General features: G+C 45.0%; 1 protein-coding gene across 3 annotated transcripts in view; it reads left to right on the forward strand.

The window, feature by feature from the left end:
- The first annotated feature begins 16,337 nt into the window (after nt 1-16,337).
- The window catches only part of SLC16A2 (solute carrier family 16 member 2), a 118,545-nt gene continuing 111,257 nt past the window's right edge, over nt 16,338-23,625 (forward strand). For 2 of the 3 annotated variants that reach the window (XM_079911693.1, XM_079911692.1), the window contains exon 1: nt 16,362-16,897. In XM_079911693.1, coding sequence (XP_079767819.1) covers nt 16,462-16,897 — 436 coding nt within the window. In that variant the 5' untranslated portion in view covers nt 16,362-16,461. Of the gene's footprint in view, nt 16,898-23,625 lie in introns of all 3 variants that reach the window. The other variant, XM_079911691.1, reaches the window with a different exon arrangement.

Genomic DNA, 23,625 nt, shown 5'->3' on the forward strand with positions numbered 1-23,625 from the left:
AGAGAAAAACAAATACCATTCCTAACACATATATATGAAATTTCAGAAAAAAAATGTCATGAAGAACCTAGGGGTAAGACAGGAATAAAGACACAGACCTACTAGACAATGGACTTGAGGACATGGGGAGGGGGAAGGGTAAGCTGTGACAAAGCAAGAGAGTGGCATGGACATATATACATTACCAAACGCATAATAGATAGCTAGTGGGAAGCAGCCGCATAGCACAGGGAGATCAGCTCGGTGCTTTGTGACCACCTAGAGGGGTGGGATAGGGAGGGTGGGAGGGAGGGAGACGCAAGAGGGAAGAGATATGGGAACATATGTATATGCATAACTGATTCACTTTTTATAAAGCAGAAACTAGCACACAATTTTAAACAATTATACTGCAATAAAGATGTAAAAAAAAGAATTTAGCTGTTAATCTTATTGGGGATCCCTTGGACATGTTCAGTCACTTCTCTCTTGCTGCCTTTTTTTTTTTTGTCTTTGATCACTTTGAATATGTGTTTCAGTGTGGATCTCTTTAATTTTACACTTCTTGGAGTTGATTGAGCTTGGATGTATAGAGTCATTTCTTTTCTCAAATTTTGGAAGTTCATGGTCATTATGTTTTCAAATGTGCTTTCTGTCCTTTCTCTCTGTTCTCTCCTTCTGGGAATCCCATTATGCACATAGTACTTTTGATGTTATCCCATAGGTGTCTTAGGCTCTACTCTTTTTTCTTCATTCTTTTCTCTTTCTACTCACAAGACTATATAATCTCAGTTGACTATAATCACACTCATTGATTCTTTCTTCTAACTGCTTAAATCTGCTGTTGAACTCCTCTCAATGATTGTACTTCTCAGCTCTGGAAACTGTATTTTATTCCTTTTTATAATTTCTCCCTCTTCATTGGTATTCCTTATTTGGTTTGATATCACTCTCCTGGTTTCCTTTAGTTCTTTGTTTATGGTTTCCTTTATTTCTTTGAGCATATTATACCCATACATTTAAAGTCTTTGTATAGTAAGTTGAATCCCTGAGCTTCTTTATGGACAATTTCTACTCATTTCTTTTTTCCTGTGAATGGACCATATTTTCCTGTTTCTTTGCATGTCTCTATTTTTAATTGAAAATTGGACATTTTGAATATTATAATGTGACAACTCTGGAAACCAGATTCTGCCTCCTCTTCAGGGTTTGTTTCTGCTGACTATAGTGGGTTGTTGTTTGGTTGTATTGTGACTTTTCTAAACTATCTGTATGAAGTCTATATCCTTTGTTTAGTGTGCCCACTGAAGTCTGTGTTCTGTTAGCTTAATGGTCAGCTGTTATTTTGACAGACTTAGCCTAAACGCCTGGAGCCAAGAAATGCAAAATAGAAGGAAAAAAAGAAGGATAAAAATACTCTCCCAACCTCTGCCTATTGGTTAAGTGCTGGGGCACTCCTTCAATGCTTAGCTGGGTCACTTACGACTCTGCCTTAGCTTCCACTTCCTACATGTGTCAATCCTGAAGACCAGCCAGAGATGAAAACTTAGGGTCTTCTCAGGCCTCTTCAAGCATGTGTCCTGTCCTTGTTATGTATATGGGTTTTTGATTCCCCAGTATACATAAAAGCTTTTGATAGTCCTTATTCTCACATATCTCCTGCCCATTCTCTTCCTTCCCAGGCTTCTAGATGTGTCTATTGCTTGTCTCAAGTGTTGTCCTTTGCCTCAGGGTGCTGTGGCCAATACCTATATATTTAAATGCTTTTGGCAATAGCCTCCCTGGAAGCCACCTGACTCCAGTGGACACTTTGAGTCAAGCAAAATAAAAAGAAACCTTTGTACCAGTTCTTGAGGGAGGCTCCAGGCAGGTTGAGACCCATAACACAATTCTTTAAGGGTAACGTCCATATTGCTCCTTTTGGCACTGGCAACTTGCACCAGTTGTGCCTGCTACTGTCCTCACAGCTGCTGCTGATCTGGAGTGTGGGGGATGGTAAGTGGATGATTTAAAACACCAAAGCACTCTCTTACCATAAAGCAACATCTTCTTTCTTTAATAAATCTTGGTGTTATAAGTACCCTTGTTGTAAGTTCTTGACTAGATTCCAGAGTTTTTCCATAGCTAATTCTGACAGTTTTTCTAGCTCATTAGCTGCTTTTCGGGAAGGTTGTATACCTGGAGTTCCCTATTCTGTAATTTTCACTGACTGATCTATCCTAATTCTTAAAACACTGTGCTCTGCTAGTCATGAGTGCTACACGCAGTCCAAAGGCTGAAGTGGCTCTAGAATTTCCAACAGGCAGTTTTTAAGGGTGGCAGAGGGAACTGGTTAGAGAAGCAGACTAGAGAAATAGAGAACTTTTCTTAGGCTGTGTTTGCAAAGCACATTGCATAAATTTGCGAAAACACCAGTTGTTAATATCATGGACACACGAGAGCTGATGGAAATTATGGGGCAAAGTATTAAATCCTTCCCAGGCCTCTCTTGGTGCTGTGGAAGTAGCAAGCGGTTCTTTGATAGGGAAGCTGCTTCTGAGATTACATGTCAGGATGGGAAGATGAGCCTGGTCAACCACCAATAGTCCCTTCTTGAGATGGACTTGGGAGTCAAGCAAACTGGTCTGAATGTTGGGTTAGGTCCAGGGTTTAGTGAGCCTTTTTCTATCATTCTGCTCTTGGGCTGAAGAAGGTATATAGCCAACTCAGGTGTAATGGCCAGAGCTATAAAGACTTCTCAGGTTCATTCTTACTCCACTCCCACCCCTACTCCACCATCCTCCACAGTCTCTGAGGCTTATTGAAAATCACTGTGCTCTGGAACTATCTGCTCTGAATGGATACCAATCCAGGCCAAAAGGAACTCTTTATCCATACACATTGATGCTTATCCTATGGCCACCAGGGGGCAGCTGGGTTTTGGAGACTATTACCACAACCACCATGCCCCACCCCCCAAAGCTAATTTTGAATGGCAGCTTCCAACTTTCTTCCCATAACTTTGCCCTGGAGCCTGAAGTGCACCGCAGGAAAGTAGGCAGCTTTTCAAATCACGTGATTCAGACATAGTCATCAAGTTACTCCTCGGGCCAGGAGAATGTCCAAGTGTGGCTGTTGTGATTTAGAGTGTTAGAATGTCAGCACTGGGGGACCCTTGGGGATTACCTAGGCCAGGGTTTGGGGGTTTGGAGATTTGTTTTTGTTTTTTCTTCAACTTAAAGATGTAACTCTTTTGGTTAAAGGGTAGTGGTGATGGTTGACAGTGGGAGGCCCTGGGCTCAATCATGGCCTGAAGAGATACCTCAGAATTCTAGGGCAGCGTGGTCCAACTTTCCATCCTACTCAGAGCACCTATAAAATTTTACCTTATCTACCAGCCAGTGTGATAATATTTATTTAATATGTTTCTTTAAATTGACACACTTTTTTCTTAAATAAATTCAGCCTCATCCTATGTAATATCATAAATTTAATGTCCTAAGCATATTTTTTCTAATTCATATTAAAATACATCCATGACTATTGAAATTTAAGATTTATTTCTGGTAGCACTTAAAATTGTCTCATGTCCTTGTATTACACTTCAGGAAATGACCTTATGGCACCAAAGAGCACAGCTGGAAAAGTACTTATCCTAGTTCATTCTATTGTCAGGTAAAGACAGTAAAAGACCCAGAAAGGGCAAGGGACTTATCCAAGGTCACTCAGTGACAGTGACAGAGCTGGGACTTAAACCCAAGTCTACTGACTTCCAGGCCTTTTCTCCTTTCACTGTACCATATTCCAAGGGTATTAGGAAGCCCTTCCACTATCCAGACTCTCCCATAGGAAGGAAGGGAAGAAGGATGGAAAGGAAGGAGAAGAAATACTATTTGCATACTGAATTGGGACTGGTACAGAATCTATGACTCAGGAGGGCCAAGGCAGGTGTGGGGTACAATGATTTCCCATGTCTCTCTGGGTCAAGTGCCTGTGAGGCCCCATCTTCCAAAGCCTGGTCTCATTTGCTCATACATACAACATGAAATTATAGAGCACCTATCATGTGCCTGAGAATACAAAAAGCTTATATTCCAGTGGGTGAAACATCTCAGTAAACAGCTGATTAGACTGCTGGGTCAGGGAGCACAGGGTGCTACAAGAGCACAGAGAAAGGCTTGATGAAAGTGGGGAGGGGGAGGAGAGTGGGCACAAGCCCTGGCCTACCCAAGTTCAGCAGCCCTAGTCCAAAGGTTCGATCTTCTCTTCTCTCAACCATGGGGACTGATAGGTATTAAATACCCTTCAAAGTATGGAGTTGCAAGGCCATGGCCATACAGTCTTTTGCTTTTTTTTTTAACCACTGACATTTGTCACCAATGTCTCTTCCTTTTGCCTACTCCTTCATAGCCTTTGCAAACACAGAACCCACCCTCCAAACGGGAATGAACAAATTGAATGTGACCAGAAAACTCAACTCCAAAAGTACTGAGTGCTGGGCTGTGGCTCCTCCCAATCTCCTCCCCTGCCCAGACTTGTTAATGGAGCACTTCAAAAAGGAAGTGTTGGAAATAGGTCTGTAACTGATTAGTAGTATCTGATTTTGGTACCTCTATTTGGTTTCCGTAGTTGGATGAGAAGCTGGGGACCCACTCCCACCCCCTTCACACATGCACTGCTTCCCCAGAAACCTGGACATAGGGATTTTGTTGCTGATTGGCTGGCAGGGCCTTGAAGGCCACTTTTACTATCATCTCTGCTCCCCCAAATACCCCCAAAAGCTCCAAACCCTTAAAATGAAATCTTCTAATAGGAAGAGGGCCCAAAATACTGTTTCTTTCATAACTGTCCGCTGGATTGGATTCCTCACAACCAGGAAAGTGTTCACCTTGAGGGAGCTCTACTGATATAGGTATCAGGCTTAGCCGCCCTGCTAAAACTGGGGCTCCTGAGGCAATGCATAGGGAGAGGACAGACCAGCCATAGCACCAGACTCATCTTCAACTGTCTCTGCCCACTTCTCCCTTCAGGATCCTTGTCTCTGTTTGTAGTTTTCTCCCTGGCTCCTTCTCACTCCATTCACATCCCCAGGGATCTCAAGTACCCCAGTTTTCACCAATCCAATAAATTCATTTGTGGTGGGAAAATTTCTGGATGGAGATAAGAAAACATGGGTTCAAGTCTTGGCTTTTTCACTTACTAGTTGTGTTACTTGGAACAAAATAATTTCACCTCTCTGTTTTACCTCAGTTTCCTCTTTGCAAAACAGGCATGATAATCCCTGACCCGCTTACCTCTCAGAAAATTACTGTACAGATCAAAAGGGATACTGAACATCAAGTTGCTTTGTGAACAGTCAATCACAATGTACAAGTGAAAGGTTGAATGAGTCATCTCTCTTTGGGGATTGGTATTTTGAAAGAGCATAACTTGAAGGAAGCTGCCACTAATACAGTATTTTAAACATCAGGGCAGGATGGGATAGAGGGTGGAGGCTCAGGCCACTTTGTTGACTTTATTATTCACGTGACAACCAATTATTAAACATCTACTATGTCTAGGCATTCTTCTAGATACTGGAGATAAAAGTCGCTGCTCCCAAGGAACCGACATTCTAGGAGCATGGCAGGGACCTAAGAAAAATAGCCCCTGTCCCTCTGGCCTAGGAAACTGAATCCAAGGTTTAGTTCTGAGCCTCAGGGCTATGGAAGAGCTTTCAATCGCTAGATTTAATGCTTTCCATATAAAATCTATTTTAGCATTAACTCAACAATATCAGCCATTTGTTGAGGCCGTGTGTAGATCCAAAGTAATGTGTCATATATTCAATAACATGCATTTAATTCAACAAATGTTTATTGAGTACCTACTATGTGCTTGTCACTCTGTAAGTGTGGGGACAGTGAATGAAAGAGGGTGTACAGAATTAAACAAGGTGGAGTTTCTGTCCTTGAAGAGCTCCTAGCTTAGTAATGGAGGTAATTACAAAAAGATAGGCCCATGATGCAAATCTGGAGTTGCTCCAGTTTAACCCAGTAAAGGGTGAAAATAGATACCCAATAAAAGTGAAATATTATAATTGAGTGCAAAATGCTATGAGAATTCTGAGGGAACATTTATAAGGCCTATAATATGGGGAAAGCTTCATCAAAAAGGTGACATTTGAGCTGGATCTTAAAGGTAGAATATATTCTTAGTAAGTATAAAGGGAAGTAAATCACCCACCAGAATGGTCACAAGTAAAAAGATGACAATTCCAAGAGGACAACTAAATGTTTGATACATGTATTAAAAGGTACTCATTTAATCAGGGAAATAAAATAAAAACCACAATGTCATTTACACCAGAATAAATAAAATGACAAAGATTAACAATACCAAGTGTTGTCAAGGATGTGGAGCAACTACTAGTGAGAATATATATAGAAATAATCACTTCAGAAACTGTTTGGCAGCATCTACTAAAATGTAAAGACATGCATGCCTTATGAGCTAGTAGTTCCACTTCCTAAGTATACATCTAATGGAATTGCATACATATGTGCAACACCATTCATTATAGTCAAACACTGGAAACAACCCAAATGTCCATGTCCATGTAGTGTATTCATTCAATAAAATAATATGCAGCAATGAAAATGAATGAACTATTGCTGTACACAAAATGGATGACTCTCAGAAGCATAAAATTAAGGGAAAGAAGCCAGACACAAAAGAGCACACAATTCCATTTATATAAAGTATAAAAAATAGGCAAAATTAATCTATGCTATTAGACATCAGGATAGTGGTTACCACCGCAGCAGAAGGACAGGTTTTAACTCTAAGTAGGCACAAAGGGGGCATCTGGGATGCTGGTAATGATAAGATTGCTGGGATATGGGGGCTGGTTTAATGGGAGTGTCCCATTTGTGAAAATCCAATGATATGCACACATTCACTTTTCTAGATAGAAGAGCTAACAATAAAAAGAGAAGAAACCAAAGCTATCCAATGGAGGAAATGAAAGTCTTTTCAAATGGCGTAAGAATAATAGTATATCCATATGAAAAGTACAAACCTCAACTCTTACTTTACATCACACACAAAAATTACTTTGATATGGATTATAAGTCTAAATGTAATATCTGAAATCATAAAATTTTTAGAGGAAAACATAGGAGAATATGACTTGCAGGTAGGCACATATTTAAGTCACAGAAAGCAATACCCAAACAAGAAAAAAAGTGGCTAAATTAGACTGTATTGAAATTAAAATTTTAATTAATTTTGCAAATTAAAAATTTGCAAAACGTATATCTGACAAAGGACTGGTATTCAGGATATGTAAAGAGCTCCTACAACTCAATAATAATAAAAAATGAACAACCTAATTTAAAAATGCACAGGGAATTCCCTGGCAGTCCAGGGGTTAGGACTTGGCGCTTTCACTGCAGTGGCCCAGGTTCAATCCCTGGTCGGGGAACTACGATTCTGCAAGCCACGCGGTGCAGCAAATAAAAAAAATAATAATGATAATAAATAAATAAATAAATAAACATGGCATTAAAAAATGCACAAAATATTTGAAAGACACTTCACAAAAGAAGGCCTATAAGAACATGAAAAAATATATACTCAATGTCATTAGTCATCGGGGAACTGCAAGTTAAAACCACTACACATCCACTAGAATGACTAAAGTAAAAAATTTTAAATGAAAATACCAAATATTGGTGAGGATGTGGAACTCTTATATACTGCTGGCAGCAGTGTAAAATGGAACAACTTATTCTGACACAGTTCTGGCTGTATCTTATATAGTTGAACATACACCTTACCCTATGACCTGACATTTCCACTTCTAGGTATGTACCCAAAAGAACTTAAAATATGTCCATGAAAAAACTTGTATACAAATATTCATAGCAGCCTTATTCATAACAGCCCCAAGCTAGAAACAACCCAGATGCCCATTAACTGGTGAATACAATATAAATACAATACAAATACCGTGGAATACTACCCAGCACAACACAGCTGAATCTCAAAAGCATTATGCTGTGAAAGATGCCATGCTCAAAAGGCTACAAACTGTATTATTCCTTTTATATGAATCTCTAGAAAAGACACAACTAATCCATGGTGGTTCTCTCAAGTATGAGGTAGGGGTGGGTCTGACTGGGAAGGGGCATGAGGGAAATCTGTGGGGTGATGGTAATGTTCTATATTTTGATAGGGGTTTGGGTTAACATTTGTCAAAACTCAGCAAATGTTTCCTTAAAATTTATGTATTTCACTATATGTAAGTTTTACCTCAAAAGGAAAAAACTGCAAGAAAATTGAACTCTAATTAATAATATACATGCAGAAATATTGAGGGAAAGATGTATACTAATGTCTTCAATTTACTTTGAAATGCATTAAAAATAACATGGATTGATAGATCAACAGAGCTGAATAGATGGACAGATATGTGATAAAGCAAATATAGTAAATTGTTAATTGTAGAATCCAGTGGTGAGTATACAGGTGTTCATGGTAAAATTATTTCAATTTGGTGGGGGTGAGTTGAGAAAAAGGAAACTAGGGCATTTGGGGGAAAGGAAAGAGCTCTGTGCTGCTTGGGCTTAAATGTCATTGTGGGAAGTGGCCCAGGAACCAATCAGAGAGTTGAACAGAGCCCAGATAAGAAGGGGCCTCATGTGGCAGGTCAGGAGTCTGGACTTTACCTTTTAGGCAGTGAGGAATCATCTCAGATTTTTAAGGAGTTGAATGACATGATAAGAGGCAGTGTGGCATGGAAAAATGTTCTGTGATTAGGAGTTAAGAGAGAAGGGTTCTGGTACCACTTACAGCATGACCTTGGGCAAGTGGATCAGTACCTCCAGGTCTCAGAAAGTTTCAACAAAATATACTCCTCCTTCTTTGACCCCTCTTCCACCCAAGAAGAGGCCCTCAGAAAACTGAGTTTAATCAGGCACAGAAGAAACTGTGTATATATGTAGTGAAGGAGAAAAATAAACTGCTTCTTGTTTGTCCTTCCCTTCCAGCCAACTCCCTTGCCCCGGCCCCTTGCACTCTTGCCCTTGCTCCATCTGAATGATTTTTTCCCTCCTCTTTAACTGGCTTTCTTTATCTGCAGGGTCAGCAAGTTAGACTTGAAACTTGGCCCCTGGACCAGAGCATACCAGTCACTCTCCTCTAACTCAGCTGCTGATACCTGCTTCTGGCCTTAAGACTCACCACTGTTTCATCCTTCTGTCTCTTGCTCTCTAGAAATTTCCTGTGTAAGGGCCTTGGGGTTCCTAAAGGCCTTAGGTCTGTGGCTATCTTGGAGTCTGAGAAGTCACTCCAAAGAGGTGGACCAGGAAATGTCTGAGGATGCAGACACACTATGTCTACTCCCAGCCTTCCCGCTGCTAACCTGAACCCCAACCCATCCCACCCCCAGGTCTCCCTCACTTGGCTCACCTATACTCTCTTCAGCAGTTAGTGTCTCTACCACTGACCTCGTGCTAGGGGAGTTATCTTTCTGCATGTATCAACATATGTAAGAAGCCTCTTGATGTGAAGAGGAACTCCCAGATCTCATCATATCTCTGGCACTTCACTTTCCCCCTGAAGTTTCTGATTATTCTCCTTTAACAGTCTGACCCAAGCCTGGCCCAGAACTTTATGCCCCACAGAACAGATGAGACTAAGCTGAAATGTTCAACAAGACACTAGAAAAGGGAAGGAAATAAAAACCAGCAGCCCCACAGAGCTAGATAATCTGGCTTCAAAGATATGGCCTGCTCTTAAGGCTAGCAATTCCTGATTGTATAATAGTTGCTCAATAAATATTTATGAATGAATACCTATACACAGTGGAAGTCAGACACTGTTCTTATCCCCAAGGAGCTTAGGTTCTAGTGAGGAGACATGTTAAATGGGTAATTTTAATATAATTTCATAAGTGCTGTGATAGAGAAGTGTTAGTGGTTAAAAATCACAGACCCTGGAGCCAGACTGCCACAGTGTGAATCACAGGTCCTTGAGTAAATGATTTAACCTTTCCCTGTGTTGATTGTAAAATGATATCCCTATCTTATATGTATGTATGTCATATTGCTGTTCACAAGTATTTGAGGTAATTCGAAGGAAAAGCTTAGATAATTTATATATCACCTTAAGTAAGTCCTATTCCCTCTTTAGGCTTCAGTGTTCCCATCTGTGTAATGAGATTGGATTTTGTGGAAGGTCCCTTCCAGCTCTGACATCTGTGCTCTAGATTTTGGAATTGAACCAATGCCAAAGAACATACTAGGTTGTTTTCTTTTTCCAGTGAAAGCAATCTGCAAACCATCTTGTTAACATTTATTGAGCATTTACTACATGTTAATATTTATTGAGTACCTACTACATGCCAGGTGCTATGCCAGGTGCTTTCCATATTTTATTTCCCATCCTCACAACAAATCTGAAAGATGAGCCTCTTCTCTATTGTTTATGGGCTTTGTTACACTAAGTGGTTAAATTTATTTATTTATTTATCGTACCTTCTTTGTATCAGGCAGTGTTAAATGCTAAGGATATAAAAATAAATAATGCTGACCCTATGCTCAAGGAGGTCACAGTGTAGGACAAGAAACCAAGATATAAAGGGCAAAGTTCATCCTTACACTGCATTGTAACATATACCTGAGACACCTCTGTTCCAGCCCTACAAAGGTGTCACTTCTCAGGATAGGAAACTTTTAGCCAAGGTTTAGCACAATGTTTAGCACATGGTAGCCTCTCAATAAATATCTCTTGAATAAATGAAAAAATTAATTAATTAATAAAAGGCTTTAAAAAGCCCATTCTATTTCTCCATTGGATATGATCAGGAAACCAATCCATTTCACCCTTTCTCTCACTTCAAGCTTTGCTGTTCTGTACTAGCCCTCAGAGGGTTAAGTCCTATCTCATTTTGTTCTATAAAGCTCCTGTTGCTTCTGTCATCTTTTCTCCTCTATGCCTGCTCTAATAATAGACCAATGATTGAGCAGAATTGCTTCCTTGGCAGTCAGGAAGCAGGCTCCATGCATATGGCCAATTGATTTGTTTTTAATGCACCTGGCTCAAATTGAAATCAGGCTACATCCAATATCTTTTCCCTTCCATGCCTCCACTTTGGCTACCAGGAGGTGTCAACATTCAAATTCCTTTCCCCAAATCAGTACTCTTTCCTGATTATGGACAATAAAACCTCAGTCTTCTTTGCCTTTGGACTTCTTTTGCCATCACTATTTCTTTTGCCACTACAAGCATCCTGGCTCCTTTTCACAATCAATCCCACTTGGCTCTCACAATCAATCTAAGGTGTTGCTGTGTCATCAGAACTCCTTAGTTACCCTCATAGACATTAATAAAGAAAAGTGAGCAAATGAGGGAAAGATTATGTACCCACCTTCTTGAGAAAGTTCTTAATATGTCATCCATTCTCAAGTAGTTAGGATGATTTAGGCGCAGGACAGGGGGATGATGAGAATGACCTATTAAGTTCCACTCTAGCTTGAGACTTCTATCGAAAAATAGGAGAGGCCCAAAGCAAGGAAGTACATTTGACCTAAATAGAGAACATCAGGGATAAAAGGCTTTCAGAGGTCATCTGGACCAGTGAGTCCCAAGCACTAACCTGCAGACCCATGGCAGTCTGTGACATTTTCATCAGAGAAATGTTGAGAAAAATTGTTGCCAACTGACCTTTCTTGAGAAAGACTTTCCTCAGTAAAAGACTATGTCCTTTCTACATTTTCTATATTTCAGTGTTAAAACATCATTTCATTAATGATATGATAGTGATGATACATGCCCTTACATGGCAACATTAAAAGTTAACATCCTTATGTTGGTTCCCAAAGTTTGGGGAGAAATTTTAGAGAAATTGTACGAGTCTTTGAGATCCAAATTTTTGGTTATTATTATTTTGGTCTAGTGGTTTCAGAACCTGGCAGTGCATCAATATTACTGGGAGCCTTGTTAAAACTATGTATTCCTGGCTCCCACCCCCAGATATTTTGATTCAGCAAGTGTGGAGTGGGACCCAGGAGGCAGAACTTGTACAAAAGTCTCTAGGTGATTCTAATGTGTAACCAGGTTAAGGAACCACTGCTCTGCTTCACCACTTGTATGATTAATCAAGAACATAAGCAATTAGAATGGTTCCATTGTGCGCTTATTCTGTTTGGGACAGAAATAAAGCACATTCTTTCACTTGCAGTGTAAACCAGGACCTCACTGGGGTTTTCTAAGATCCACAGTCAGATAAGTACAATAATTTAAAGAGTTTACAGGGGCCACACATCACTTACTTGTGAGCATGAGCCAAACTGAATGAGTCTACACATACTAGGTGCTCTCTAATGATTTGTTACTACTGATGATGTTTGTCAACCAAGTCTGATCTAGAAATTTGTAGAGAAAACTTCATTCATCTCAAGACCCTAGCCCTACTTCTATCACCTCACTCTCAATGTTGTCTCATCCTTTACATCCTTCTCTTCCCTTTTCCTCAATCTCAAAATGTCTTCACCCAGTCTAGTGGAGTCAAATTCAACAAATGGTAGTTATAATTATTAATATTTTCCACTAGAATGTAAACTCCATGAGGACAAGGACAATTGTATGTTCCCAGTGCTTGACATGGTGACTGGCACACAGTAGTTGCTCAATAACTATTTGTAAAATGAATGACTGAATGGTATGACAAAGGCAAGAGGCATATCTCCCCAGTTCAAGACTAACCCTCCTATATGCTTTGTTGAACCCACTCTGGAGATTCAGGAAAGGCATTAGAATCTCAACTGGAAGACAGTGAGGAGAATGGGTGGTGAGGGATGAGAAAACAGCAGGTGTCCATACATCATGGAATGGTGGATAATCCAGTATGTTTGGAGCCTGGCATGAATGGGAGAAAGGGGAAAGGAGAAAATGTCAAAGAATGGAACTAGACAGGTTGAATATGAGTACCTCAGAGACAGGTACCAGGTCTTTTTGTGTCCTTGGTATTTAGTACAGAGCCTGGCACATAAAGGTTCTTAGTAAATGAGGCTGGTCCCAAACCATAAAGGACCTTTTATGCCTGGTTGCGGAATTTAAACTTAACAGTCAAATGGAGAATCACTGAAAGTTTTTAAAGCAGAGAAGTGTCATGATTAAAACTGTATTTTAAAGTTGTAATTGACAGGATTGTTTGGAAGAAGAGACAGCCACAGGCACCTTCAGACCTGATTTGGCTCCTAATTCCCAATCCTCACTAACACTACGACCATCCTTTCCTTCACTTGAGCAAGAGATGTCAGCATCATCTTTGCTTCTTCTTTTTCTCTCACTACCCAAATCTGTTTTTGTCAGCTCTACCGTAACAATGGTTCACAGAGCCAACCCTTTTTCTTCATCCCCAGTCAGTGCCCTATTCCAGATCATGAAATTTTCTTTTACCCGGTTCATTGTTTGGTTTCCTTACCTCTTATCTTTCCAAGCCACAGTATACTGTCACCACAGTTTTGTTTTGTTTTTCTTCTAAAATGCAGATCTGATATTAGTTAGCTACTCGAAAATCTTCAGTGGCTCTCTTGTATTTCCAAAATAAAGCCTATACTTCTCAGTATGCTATTTAATAACTGTGAAGTGGGTATTAACTCCATCTTGCAGATAAAGAAACTGAACCTCAGAAAGGGTAAACAACTTTCTTAGGATCACCCAGGTATGCAATGGTAGAACCATGATTAGAATCCAGGTCTCTTGATGCCAGTGCTCTAGCCATTATAAAATGCCTTTTAAAAAGGGAAAAAATGGTAGGTACTGCATGTGTTTCTGGAATGGCGGGATGGTAATTATGCAGTCTTGTTTCCTGGATGGAGCATATAATTTGAAGCTCACACAAATGAGCAAAGATTCCTGTTCTGCCTCTTGATGGCTTTGTAGACTTAAACAACTTAAACAACTTAAACAACTAGGCTCACAAGAGTTTCTCAGTGAGTGTCATCACAACCCCACTCCAGTGCTCTAAAAAAGACATTCAAACTAGAACAGAATTTAGACAGTAGGAGTCCGAGATGGGCTTCAAGACTTCAGGGTCTATTCTTGGTTCTGGGGTTGGAAATAGCCCTTTTCAGGGTCTTAATCAGGTTCCCTGAAAATGGAAGCCAAGGCTAGTGCTCCCCTAGGGCAACAGTTGGTCCTGTGAAACCGCTGACTAAAAAGCAAATCTTAAGCCCCAGTGCCCATACTGTCCATGATTTGTCACTCCTCATGACTGAAGCATTGTGGATTTTTATTAAAATGCAAACGTTTCCTGGGAGAGGCAGCATACATATTAACTTTTTGGCCTGATTAGCTTTCACTTACCTCTTTCTATGAGTAGAGTCCTTCCATGCCTCTTTGTTTTGTCCTTCTTAGGTAGGGACACCCAACCTCCACCCCCAGCCTGTTAAAATCCTTCTCAAGATTCAAGGCCCATCTAGGCCACTATGTGCTCCGGAAGCCTACTGTGATAACTCAGCCACATCCTGCCTTTCCTTCCTCTGTCCCTCTTCCGGGGAGCACCAAGCCCCAGCCGCCTGTGGTGAAGCTCAGGGAGCACGAGGCTTTGCCTTGAATTCCACCTTGTACTTGACTTTTCCCAGGACCTTCGGCTAATAAACGCCTTGATTTCGTTGAGCCTCTGCCTTCCTGCTTGGAAAAAGCAGGTGATAAAAATACTCACCTCCGGGCAATAAGGGAATGCTCTATTCCTCTAGCAATGCCTGCTTTGCTGACTGGCATGGCCCCCGTGATTTGTGAATTATGGCCGATTCCTTTCACGGCATGGCAAGCTACTTGGGACACCTCTACCCTCCCGCTCAGCTCAGCCCGCGTTCAGGTGCTTAATGACTGTGTTCCTGGGCATGTCACAGCCCTGAGCTGCATTTTCACCTGCCATGCAGTCTTTTCACCCAGCAAGAAGGTTAATGAGATGCTGGGTAGAAAGGGCTTGGCGCTTGCCCGCCCGCTGGTGGGGAGCGAAGTAGCTTGGTAACCACACCACGAACTCATGATTAGTGCATTAGACGCGCGGGCCCTTAGGGGAGGCAGAGCTTCCCGGGATCGCTGGGGCCGGCCCCGAGGGCTGAGGCTGGAAACAGCCGTGCACTGCGTCAGGGAGCCCAGCCGCCCGCAGGGCAGATCACCCCTCCCGTCTCCCGAGAGCCGCGCACTCCGTAGGGAGCAAACTCTCCCTTACCCTCGCGGGGTTAGGGCCTTAGTCTGGGACATTCACCGGGATTCTTGTGTCTCTATGCCCGAGGTGGGCGGAAGGGCGCGGTGGGTGCTGGGAAGACATCCCTCCGCTAGCGCCTCGGCCGAGTTCCCGAGCGCCCGAAAAGCCGCGGCGGAGGCCCGGGGGACCAACCCAGCTGGGATGTTGCGGGCTGAGCGGCCCTTGCCCGAACTGGCGGCTCGACATGGCCCTGACTCCCAGTTCCCCAATGCGGGACAGAGAGCCGGGAGGAGCCTGAGCTGAGCTCTAGCTCCCGCCCCGCCCGGGCCCGGCTCCCTCCGGTGCCACTGCACCTCCCTCCCTACCTGGCCCGGCCCCCGGCCCAGACCCGGCCCTCTACGGCTCCTCTGGGCTCCAGGTTGGCGCAAACAAAGCCCTGATTGACTGCCCGGAGAGGCGGGCCTCGCTGCCGGGCCGTCTCCTCCCATCCGTGCCCCGCCAGGGATTTGCTGGGAAGGGCGGGGGTGGAGGGGGAGAGACGGGGATGGGGGGGCTGTTGCGCAGGACTGTGGGGGGCTGAGCCCCCGGGCTCGAGAAGACTGTGCCCACCCTCTGTCCGAGCTTGGGTGTCCCTTCCAAGTCCCCCTCAAACCCAAGGGGGGGCATAGGCACTACTGAGGGCGGGGTGGGGTCTCTCAAGGGCCACCTCTCGTCCTGGGGTCCCTGGGGCCACCCCACTTCCAGGCTACTTGTGAGAAAGGAGAGAGTGGGAGCAAAGGACAGGCGGGGTCTTCCCTGGGGGTTCTGGGTTGATCAATGCTCGTTTGGAGCCTGCAGGGAGGAGAGGGCAGAGGAACAGGATAGTTTATGCTCTCGTTTTTCCATTTTAACTATCCCTCTACTGGTCTTCTGGACAAGGAGAAAAGAATTCAGTAGTTTGGAAAGGGAGTTGAGGGAGACAGCTGCGGATTGAGTAGGTAGGCGAGTATGAGGAGGAGGAAGGGCTGGGGAGAAGAGAGAGGCTGTAGCGGCTGCCTGTTGAGGGAGGAAGAGGTTGGGGGGAAGGGAGAGGAGGAGGAGGGGGAGGAGAGAGATGACATGGGGAGAGGAGGAGGGGGGATGGGGGAGGAGGAGGAGAGGGCTCGAGGGACTGTCTGTCTCGGGACAGGCTGGCCAGCTGGGGCGCGGAGCCGGGAGGAGGAGGCAGCAGTAGCAGCGCTTGGAGCAGCAGCAGCAGAAACAAGTACCAGCCACACAGCGGCTCCTCCGGCCCGAGAAGCCACAGTCCCCCGGCCGCGATGGCGCTGCAAAGCCCGGCGAGCGAGGAAGCTAAGGGGCCCTGGCGGGAGGCAGACCAGGAACAGCAGGAGCGTGTGGGTAGCCCCGAGCCGGAGCCGGAGCCGGAGCCCGAGCCCGAGCCCGTGCCAGTACCCCCACCCGAGCCCCAGCCAGAGCCCCAGCCGGAGCCCCAGCCCTTACCGGACCCTGCACCACTGCCGGAGCTGGAGTTTGAGCCTGAGCCGGTGCGCGAACCCGAGCCCACGCCCACCGTGGAGACCCGCGGCACCGCGCGCGGCTTCCAGCCCCCCGAAGGTGGCTTCGGCTGGATGGTGGTCTTCGCTGCCACCTGGTGCAACGGCTCCATCTTTGGCATCCAGAACTCCTTCGGGATTCTCTACTCCATGTTGCTGCAGGAGGAAAGAGAGAAAAATCGCCAAGTGGAGTTCCAAGCAGGTGAGCGGCTCCGCGCGCCCCACCTGGCATTCTAGGCAAGGGTGTCCGCTCCGGCTGCCGCCGATCCTATACCTCCTGGTCCGAGGCACCCCTCTAGCGCGCCGCTTGGACTCCTCCCCCTTGCCCCTTGCCCGTGGCGCTGCTAGAGCGCCGGTTGCCGGGCTCTGGGCAACCTCGGCTGTGGAGACTAGGCGCAAGAAGTCCCGGGGGTGGGACCTGGGACCTTCGTTGATCATACGCAAGGAATGAATTTTTTGCTCTGGGACATATCCAGACGCACCTTTCGGGTTTATTTAAAGTACTCTGAGCGTGTGTACTGGGGGAAAATATTTGCAGAATGTTGTGGTTTTTTTGTTTTTTGTTTTTTTTTGGGGGGGGAGTGCGAAGACATGGGGAGAGGAGAGAGTTTGGAGGTTGGGAGGACTTTGAGAGAAACACTGTACCGCAGATCTCCGCAGCAGCCCCTGTTCCTGTACGGGGAGCGGAGGTGTTTTCTGTCAAAAACACTTTAGGAATCCTGGTGACTGAGCGAAGACTCTAACACATGGCAGGCGTGTGTATCTGCAGGAGAGAGAGGAAGGGAGGGAAGGAGTGCGAGTGGGGGGTGTGCGCGCGTCTATTTGCCCGCCGTGGTTACGGCCCAACCGGGCCCGGCCGTCCTCTGCCACTCTGAGGGAAAGAGCGGATCTCTGTGCCCTCTGAGCTGAACCCCAAAGCAGGCAGTGAGGCAGTCTCCGCGGTCTCCTGCCAGAGAGGCGTGAGGCGGCTGGCAGACTGGGCCCTGAGGCTCACTTCGCACCGCCCCCAATCTCAGCCTTGCCCTGCCTGGCGCCCCGCGCCTCTCCGCTATCCGCTGGGTGCCTCGTTAGTCTTTAGCCGGAATGCCGGCCTCCACCCCTCCTGCCTTCGTGTGGTGCTGACTTGGTCTTCTTCCCTAAGACAAGCAGGGCTGGGGGCATAGCTCTCGCTCTTCCGCGGCCACAGGACCACAGGCTTGTGCGCTCCTCCCGTTGAGCCTGAGCCTGCCTGTGGACTTGGAGAAGTCAAAGTAGCCATCCCGCTTTCTCAGCAAGCCGCCGGCGAAGCCCCTCAGCCGTTCTCATGAGGAGTCTCGGGAGCGAGCCGAGGGGCTTGGGATGCCGTCTTCCTCAAGGCTCACTCCCTCTTGTGGTTCCTCAGGACAGCTCCACTGGAGACCCGCCGCAAGTTTGCAGCTTAGAATACGTGGCTTTTTAAAACGCAGCTCAGAATAAGTGTTGCCCTGGGACTGAAGGGTTCCCTCCTCTCTCCACCCCCAAACACGTACTTCTGCTGCTCTTTGAGGGAGGCTGGGGATCATTTAGTGAATAGAAACCTTGAATTCTGGGGGCATCCACCTGTGGATTCCCTGAGCCCTTAGAGGGCCTCTCCTAGGCTCTCAACCAAGGACTCTCTTTTTTCTTTTTTTAGTTTGCTAGGCTACCCTTTAAGAGGTTTTGGGACTCTTGGTGCCTCTGACCTTGTGATCCATCGGTGTTCTAGTGTGCGGGCCCCACTTGAAAGTTCAAGTGTGCGGCAATGGCTGTCCAAGGCAATCTCAGGACTGCCCAGGCTGCGTTGACGCTTGAGTGGAGGGGGTCCCTGACTGTGTGGAACAACATTTGGGCGGAAGGTCACTGTTACACTCACCCCGGGACTACATTTTCCCTGCTTTGATGCAGTTCAGGGGCTCTTGGGAAGGAAGCCAGTGTAGGGCCTCTGGCTGTTGCCTAGGTTACCTTGGAGGGCACCTGCTGAGCATTGCCTTGTGGTTAAAGGCAGGCTGTTGGCCTTCGGGGTCAGTGGCAAAGTCTGGGTAAAACTTCATGGGAGGTAATGGGGGATGGGCTGAAGCTAGGCCCTGGCTTTCATGTGATGTGAGCAGGCCTAGAGCTGGGGCCTTAGGAGTGTGTAATAAAACTTGGAAAAACCACTATTTTACCAGGAAGAGGTTCACTGCTGGGGAACAAACTTCAAAGTAGGTGATCATAGGGGACTCAGGGGGAGGGCTGGCTGAGACTTTCCGGTCAAGACCTCACAGTGCAGCTGGGAAGCGGGGGTAGCAGTGAGCTGTGCAGAGGTGTGGCTGGTGTGTGTTCTGACACAGACTAGATCCATTGAGGGGCTGGGGTTACCAGTTTAAGTTATGGTGAGTATAGGTCAGGAAAGGACAGAGAGGAATTTGGTATGTCCCCAGGGTCACAGACTACTTTGGCTTGGGTCCTTACTGTATGTGTCTTGAATTCATGAAAGTTATTTTTGATACTGGAGACTCTGGGAAACACCTCAGTTTTTTTTTTAAAAAAGTCAAGAACACCCCACTACACTCCTGAGTTCCTAGAAAATCTCATCCTCACCACTACCTTTCTTGAGCCCCTCAGCTTTGCCAAGCAACCATTCAGGTCCTGAGATTCCAAATGTGCCTCTGTCTCCACACACTTTCTGCAGTTTACTCAAAATTTCTCAGCTACCTATGCCACAGCACTGGTGTCTCAAAGGGATAGAATAAGCCAGTAGAAGCTTGCTAAGATGTTTGTCAGCCAGTGTTTGCCCAATAGCCATTCTGAGGAACATAGAATATACACTCCCACAGTCAAGGAGGTTGGTGCATTGTCCATTTCTATTAACGTCTGACATGGCTTGCATCTCTAGAAAGCTATGAATTTAATATTTGGAGGCACCCCACAACCCAAATTCTCTTTGGCTAGGCCTAATATCGCCACAGTCCTAAAGCTGTGCTGATTGGCTTAATGGGTATAAGGCTCTGCAGATGACTGGGACTATTGTGAGTGTGCCCCAGAGAAAGGTTGTTTTGATGTCTGGAGGCTAACTCCACATCAGAGGGGTCTCTGGTCATGTGAAAAAGCCATGGAGAGTAGAAGGGAAGTGGAATGCAGGCCATTCTACAGCATGCAATGTTCAGTCTTTGTGAAATCTGTGGTGCATACAATTCTATGGTGGCAATGTATCTTGTCCTTTCTCTTCACCCATTTTGAAAAGGAAACCAACTTTCCCTGGGCCTTAGGCCTGGGATGACTGGCAGACAAAAGGTTCTTGAGATGGAGGCAAGTGACCAAGGTCCGATTTAGGGAAAAATGGAAAAAATCAAGAGAGAAATGAGCCTATACTTTTGTAGAGCTTGTGGGAAATTTGGGAATTCCCCCAACCCAGGCCAAGCAGCAAACAGGACATGGGCAACCCAACAATTTGGTGGAAAGTATATCATGGCTTCCTGGCATGAGAGGGAAGCATTTTGGAGGAAAGAAAGAGCAAGGTAGCATTGATTGCAGGCCTCAGGTCATTACTGGAACCCTAAATGAGTTGGAGCTGGGGCAAGGTTAGGGTTGGGGGTCCAGAAGACAAGGCGGAACAAGTCAGAGTTTTTAACATTGTCTCCAAGCTTAGGTCTTTTTGAACGTGCTCCAGAGTAAACCCAGTACCCTGCACTTTCCACCTTGACTGCCAGTCTAGCACTGAGCCATAATATATGATGGGAGGCATCTTTTCCTGGGCAGTTTATAAGCATGACCCTTGTAGGCTCCCAGGTGAGGAGGGTGGAGCTGTGTCTCTCACCACCTGGGGAAAGGGGTAATAATGGTCAGGAAGGTTCATTATTGGGCACAAGATAGTTCAGGCTCATGGGCCACTCTGATGGAGACATAATTTTCTAGGCATGGGATAAATGATACAATCTGCCTTTGGGCAGAGTCCCAAAGATAGATGGGGCCAGGGACAGTTTAAGCTATCTTTCTCTTCCCCATTTTAGGGGCTTTCATTGCTTAGTTCAGTGTCTCACTGGGCTGACAACTAAATTGCTGACTTTGAGAGCCAGGCGTCTTTTGAGCAAATCTGCCAATGTCTTGCCTTTGGCTGAAGGCTTTTGCTTACTGTCCAGAGAAGGTTGGCTCGGAGCCTGCTATGGCGCTTTGGGTCACAGGGCCATTGGCCAGGCATCTTTCAAGTCACTCCTCTGACTCCTCTCCAACCAAGCTGGGTCCCAAACTGAGACCTTGACTCATACCGGAGGGGATGAGGAGGAGAGGTTGGGGTACTTGGAAGCCAACCAGGGGGATGCTTGTTTGAGCTGGAGTAGCCAATTGAAGTTGGATCCCTAGCTCACTGTCCAGTAGCCTCGAGTGCTCATTCTAAGTCTAAATATGGATCCCAATGGGCTGGTGATCTCAGTAATACTAACTAGGCAGTGACTAGGAGCTAGAAACCTTGTGCCCCTGACTTACTCTGTGACTTTGAGCAGGCACTTTACCTCTCTGTACCTCAGTTTATCTATCTGTAAAGTGAAAGGGTTTGACTAGATAAACTTCTTAGCTCTGCTGTTCTATCCTTCTAAAATTATGTGATATTTTATTCTTTACTATTCACTTGGCATAAATTTTGACTCATTCAGACAAATGGAAACATGTTAATCTGCCTGAATGAGGGTGTGGATGGGTTGGGAGGAGATTGGGAAAGCAATGAAAAACCATGTAGACATCATTTCTCCATGTGTATTAAAAGACTATGGGGCTAACTCATATGTACTGATGTGGTTGAAAAGATCCACTTTTTTTTAACCCAGTGTGTAAAGGCAACTTCAGATCCACAATGCTTCTCCCAGAATGTCCTGCTTAGCATAGAATTGGGCCTCCAAGAGAATTCCCTCAACTTGGCCTTCTGCAGGCTAGCAGAGTAGTTCTGTATGCTGCTGTTTCCCAGCATTTGAGCCTGCTTCTAAAAAGCATTAAACTGCAAGCATTCCCTTAAGCCTCAGTTTGGACCCCTCTCCTGAAACTTAATTTTCCACAGCTCATTCTCATTTCTCAGAAATGATTAGTATGATCTTGGTTTTCTGTTACTTCAGGATAGAAGAGTAAACCAAGATTCCTAAGTGCAATATGGTGTTTTCCTTCAGGGGGCTTCAGACAGGGCATCTTTATAGCTGGCTAAGGGCTGCTGCCTTGTAGTGGGTATGAGAGGGCTGCTGCTTGCCATCCTAGAGAAGGCCATATTGAGTATCCACAATTTCTGGGCAACTTCAGCTTCACTCAGGGCTTAGCTGAGAGTGTGGCTACTGAAGTAGCAGGCACAGAGCTCTCTCTCCTTTTCCCTGAATTTATACTTGCTTTGGAAATATTTCCTGCAGTGCCATGAAGAGTAAACAAACAGATGGACTATCAACATTTACAGAAATATATAAAGGATGTCATCTGGACCTTTTGAGCAGACCAGTTTCCCAGGAGGGTATACTGCCTTTCCCATCAACATCTTTTTGTTTTATTACATTTTGAAAGAATCATTTATTCTTTTCAGATTGTGTGAAAGATGGAGTGGGATTTCCTGTTTTGAAAGGAATTATTTCACCTGGAATTGAATGAGTAAACCTTAGAGAAAAAGCTTTATTCATAAAACACACACACACACACACACACACACACACACACACACACATATACACACTCTACACCTCAAGCCATGGATTATGAGTATTCTATCTGAAAAACATCTTTTCTCATCTGTTTACAGAATTAGGTTTAATGTAACAGAAGCTTCTGTAGGGGTTGTGGCGGACTAGTGCAAAGGGCCCAGATTGGGAAACTTGTTAGGTAAGAGTGATGGAGGGAATATGGCCAGCCTGGATTGTACCTCTTGGCATGGACTCTTTGCAACTCCCCAACAGTGGGGCTTGGAAACATTTATTGTAAGTTTCTTTCTGCTTCCATCCTCTCCTTATCCTGCATCCCTCTTGGTATTCAAAGGTTATTGGGAAGAGGGTTTAGAATACTCCAGCCCTCTCCTGGTTTAAGGGTGACAGAGGACTAAGCCTAGGGATGTCTAATCATTTGCCTTGAAGTCAAGGTACTAATGATTACTAGTGTGAAATCACTTGGCACTTATTTTGTGGGTAGGGAATGTGGCCTGCTTGGGTGGCTTGAGGAAGTACATGCTTCTTCACCCTGGAAGTCTTGTCTTTCTCTGTTCTCTTGTTTGCTTGTTTCTGGGGTTGGTAGAAGAAGGGCTAAAACTGGCTGTCCCAACCACACATTTTCTTGGCTCCTCCTATTTTCACAGTGCATTTGTAATACCTCTGCTCATACGCCATCCCTTTGCTCCCAGCATTGTTCTCTCTTCTTTCCCTCATTCAATTAGAGGAACAACTGGGGTTTGGATGTTGTACAGGCCTCACTCCAGACTGGATCTCAGGCCCATTCCCACACATCCTGTGGAAGTATCTTTCCCCTTTTCCCCTTTCTCCTCTCTTATTCTCCACTTTCTTGGGGAAGGGTGACTTCCTGTGAAGCACTCAAGAGTGTAGAAGCTATCACCTCTGGATTTTTGCAGTAAGAAAGCTGCTGTGAAACCTTTTCATCATTTCCACACCTCCTTTTTTCACAGCCCCAGGACCCCAGTCAAAGAGATAGCATTGTAGCAGGTCTTACTCAATAGTATTCAACAAATGTCCTGGTCAGTTGCACCCTTCCTCTTCAAATCCTCACTATTGTTGTCCCTCAATTCCTCAGCCAACTGAACTTCCAGAGACTTCAGATGGGTTTTCAGTAGCTTCAACAGTTCTCGATAGAATAGAACTCTTCATTCTTTTTTGAGCCCCTATCATCTCTCTTCTTGCCAAAAAATACTGCAGAATTGATTGTAGAGGAGTCGAAGGGGGGAGGAGACAGACACCCATGTCCTAACTAGAGTCAAAAGTGCTTTCA

Source organism: Stenella coeruleoalba (genome assembly GCF_951394435.1).
Source record: "Stenella coeruleoalba genome assembly, chromosome: X".
NCBI lineage: Eukaryota > Metazoa > Chordata > Mammalia > Artiodactyla > Delphinidae > Stenella > Stenella coeruleoalba.